The 4,343-nt window shown below is 45.8% G+C and overlaps 1 protein-coding gene across 1 annotated transcript in view; it reads right to left on the bottom strand.

Annotated features, from left to right (window-relative positions):
- Nucleotides 1-780: 780 nt before the first annotated feature.
- Nucleotides 781-4,343, bottom strand: part of onecutl (one cut domain, family member, like) — a 7,847-nt gene continuing 4,284 nt past the window's right edge. The window contains exon 2 of the mRNA XM_008297614.1: nucleotides 781-1,091. Within this exon, the coding sequence (XP_008295836.1) occupies nucleotides 781-1,091 (311 nt within the window). The remainder of the gene's footprint in view (nucleotides 1,092-4,343) is intronic.

The raw sequence follows: 4,343 nt of genomic DNA, 5'->3' as shown, positions 1-4,343 counted from the left end.
TCGGCGGCAAAATGATTGAGAGCTGGGAGTCGCGGACGCTACAGAACCCTCCTGATAATTCCAGGATCCGGACTCGGAACGGCGCCACGCGGGTCCTGGGAACCATCGCCATGGAAACACATGCTAAGAAAGGGGAATTAGGTTCTTCAGAAAAAAATGGAAATTTAAAAAAAAACAAAAAAAAAAGTCTTTTCTTCCTCTTTCACCTTGATTCTTGAGGAGAGAAAAAAAATAGGAGTATAAGAACATTGGGGGGAGGATTAACGTCTTTGGATGATGGCGAACACTTTTGATTAAGAAGTTACACGATGGAGCTCTCCGGATGTGAGCAAACGGCACCTCTTGATTCTTCACGTTTGCGGGAGATGGGAATAGATTTGAAGGTACACCAAAAATATGCTTCCTCCTGATTTGTAATACCCTCATTAATCTCTAATCTACATAATCAAAATAATGCAATGAGATGGTGTCTATGTAAGGGTGTGACTCTTCGTAGAGCCAAATACTCTTTGCACCCTTGACTATACAAGCAGGGCCTCGCGTCCTGCGGTCATATCACTCTAGGCATCGCCCCCCTTCCATTTCAAGGGAGCGATCGACTTTGGTTTGGGAAAAAAAAAATGCTTCATCTTCATAAAATCATCTATATTAGCTGGCTCCGTCGCTCCTTCTGATAACGAGGAGGACATTTATTACGGCTGATCTCTGCCTAGACCAGTCTATGTGCCCCCTTGCTCCCTCGGCGCCCGGCCCCACCGCACCTCCTCGGCGGGTCCGTCATCACGCCGTGCTGCAGGACACTGCGGAGGAGGAAACGCTGGAGCCCGAGGAGCCGGTGGAGGAGGGACGGCCCTCGTCTGCCCACTTGTTGAGGTTGCGTCGGCGGGCGTTCATGAAGAAGTTGCTGACCGTGGAGAGCTCCAGGCCCAGCTGCTGGGAGATGGTGACCTGCAGCTCTTTGGTCGGGCGGTGGTTCTCCCTGAAGATGGCCATGAGCGTGCGCCGCTGCAGGTCCGTGAACACCAGCCGAGTGCGCTTCGGGCCCTGGTTGCGTTCCAGTTTGCTCTGCTCCTGCTCCTTACGCTTGCAAGCTGCGGGCAGATGGATAGGAGATAAATTAAAAAAAAGAAAAGAAAAAAAAAAAAAAAGGAAACAGGATAGATAACAGACTGGCTGGCTAACTAGGACAAATGGATTAAGCTGAGGGAAAGTGGATTTGTTGAAAGAAAACAGATTAGCTAAGCAACTTTGATTAGTTAAAAGAGATGAATCAGCAACTCGTTTCATTGTGCAGTAAAGGAATCAAGATGTTCAACCTATCACGTCTTATTGCCAGGGAGCTGCTGTGGGCTGCTCGCAGGAAGAAGAAGAAAAAAACTACATCCAGGCCAAAGCTCTGAAGTTTCCCATCATGGTTTTCATTATTCTCTTTAATTACCTTTTGGAAGACTGTCTATATTTTTATATAGATCTGGCCTGGAGACAGATCTGCTGTCGTCATTCACTGACAGCTCCAAAAAAATAATCAAAAACATAAACAGATGCAAAACAAAGCTGCTTCTTTCTCTCTCCAACGGACCAGTAAACGCAGCAGAAGTCATTTCCAGGTGGAATCTTTAAGCTATTTTATTCCTTTTCTCGTTCTACTGCCCTTTTTACACGACTACAGCAACTTATTTTTAACCGCCATGCGAGGAATAAGAGAAAATAATACAGAGACGCGTTCCAGAAACGTTAGACGGATCATTCGTGTGCACATTAGACGTATTAACCGTACAAAAAGAAAGCAAATGTTTGCTTTCATTTGATCACAGAAGACATTTCAGACTTAGTTAAAATTCACATATCTGTGTATCTGTCGTCCTCAGAGGATAAAAAACATCCATTAATTCTCAGCTCGGTGTCAAAGCGGTCCGTTTTCACGCTGGTGAAGTGTTCACAGAGGTGATGAAGCCCTCTGGTAATTTGTTTTTCTTTTCCTTTTTTTTTTTAATATGCCAGTCTCACGAACCACAAAATGTTAAAATAAAAAAAAAAAAACAGGGTCTGGGTTAAACACCACTGTAGCCGCAGCAGCCCGCCCAATTATATAATCAATATTTGCTCACGAAAAAAGTCTGAAATGTAAAAAAAAAATAATAATAAAATAAAATTACCCTACACACACACACACACACACACACACAATGAGGCGGTTGTTGCTCAGTGAGGAAGGAAAATAGCCTGACGTGTGTGGGCTGAGCTCAGATCCATTTTGAGAATCAGACGAGCATTTTCAATTCAGGCTGCATGTTCCTCTGCATATCCATCGCTGAACCTTTCACCTCTAACACGCTGTAATTCTGTATTTACAGGAAACACAACACCAACCTCTGCCTTTGTGTACCGAGCCAACTTCTCCTCCCCTCCCCTCCCCATCGCTGCCGCCGCCGCCGCCCCTCTCTTCCTTCTCTATCCATCTCCCTCCACTTCCTCTCGTTCCCTTTCCCTTAGTGGACACTTCAACATCATTAGTTTCTCATAAAAGTCATTTACATGTGGCGGCAGTGAGTGAGTAATAATCACTTTAGGGGGAACTAATTTATTTTCTATTAAAGGCGGGTTACGTCAGGGGTGAGTGAAACAAGCAGAGTCGGCATTGCCCGGGGTGTTTAGAAGCCTTAAGTGGACTAAAACATATTTGGGGGGGGGGGAAGGAGGAGTCGTGCAATTACCTAAATGCACACTTTTAAGAGGTTTCAATCAGCACTGCGGTTGTTGGGAGACTGTTTTGCTGATGGTATCAAATGCGTTTCTAAGTGTAAGCACTGGTGTATGTGCACACCAACACACACATAAACACCACCCTACCTACCCCGCACTCCTGGTCTGGTTTATTCATTTTGCACATGTGAGATTCAGATTTTATTATTTTAATTAGTATGAAGTTAAGCAGAGTGTTGACGACATATTGGACACCTTCAGGATTAAAGCTCCCATAAAGTTGATAAATCTGCCAAACCAGCAGGATTATTTCAACCTGTTTCCGATTTATGGTGCGAATTTCACATGAGCTGGTACTGAAAGGAAGAGAAATGGCACTTTTCTAGTGACTGGAATAATCTTGCAGTTTTTTTTTCCCTCCCCCCCAACTCGTGTTAAGAAAAACAAAAGTGCTCCTTTATTGACAGAAATGACTTGATTAGATGGAGATATCAGGTAGCAATAACCTTGAAATCCTATATTTCAAACCCTAACACGCGCTCAGACACAATCCGGCTCGCAGACATACATTATAGAGAGCACAGACGCTGCCTTTTGCTCTCACAACAGCACCGACACGTTGAATTGATTGGCTTACAGCTTCCCATTGAGAAACATCTCACACAGCCAGGAGCGGCTGTTGATGTTTACTGTATGACCGGCTCTCCGCTCCCCAAACTCGCGGTGGCAAAATTTCTCTCGTTAGCGGAGGAATTAAGCTCATTGTCGTCGGCGACGGCAGCAGCATCCGGGAGTTTTTGTACTCGGCGTTTGCTTTGATTTCTCCCGACGTCCGGCTGAGTTTCTGAAACTTAAGCGCTCGACTGGACGTGAATAAATCTCCGCGCCGTGAACATTCTCCTCTAAAATCATTATCTGAAGGAAATGTTTTGACTCGGGGATGCACCCTTGTCAACTTGAGATTACAGGGGCCTGTTAGCTTTTAGGCATCCAGAGCTCGTTTGCATTTCTGAGAGTTATCGAACCACGTCTCATTAAAATCTGAACAGGCCGAGATGTCAGCGGCATGTCAATATCACCACAAGTGAAATAATTTTTTTCTTTTTTTTTTTGCTCCAAATGCTACATTTTTCACGGGCGTTACACCATCCCCGCCATCAATATTTCCACGTTGGGGGTTGGGACGCGGCTATAGAAGGTGTATACGCCGGTGCACTCTCGGCTCGTAGTAGTAATGAAAGGAATGACATGATAGTGCTGGCTAGCTTGCTTGTAGCGTGGATTTATGGCTCGTTGGAGGAGTCGCGGTGTCCTCGCGGTCTCCTCCTCCTCCTCCCGCCTGCTCGCTCGCCTCCATCCCATCCTCGGCTCCCTTACTGACGATCATAACGCCGGCCATTAAGTAAATGCTTCCTTATGCTGTAATCATGTGTAAAAGGCTCACAATTACCATGCTATAAATCCCCAGCACCGGGGCTACTCCTGGAGACATAAATATTCCCCTATAGGCTTCTTATGATCGTGGGAACAGCCCCTAATCATGATGTATGCCCCTGTCTCGTGTTGCTGAAACGTGATCGAAAGCCCTTTCCCTACCCCCCGGCGTCTCAACCTACACCCCCCCATCTCCCCTCCCAGCC

Source organism: Stegastes partitus, unplaced genomic scaffold (genome assembly GCF_000690725.1).
Source record: "Stegastes partitus isolate 25-593 unplaced genomic scaffold, Stegastes_partitus-1.0.2 Scaffold1230, whole genome shotgun sequence".
Lineage (NCBI taxonomy): Eukaryota > Metazoa > Chordata > Actinopteri > Pomacentridae > Stegastes > Stegastes partitus.
Note: the sequence above shows the minus strand (reverse complement) of the source record. Positions and strands in the feature narration are given on the sequence as shown.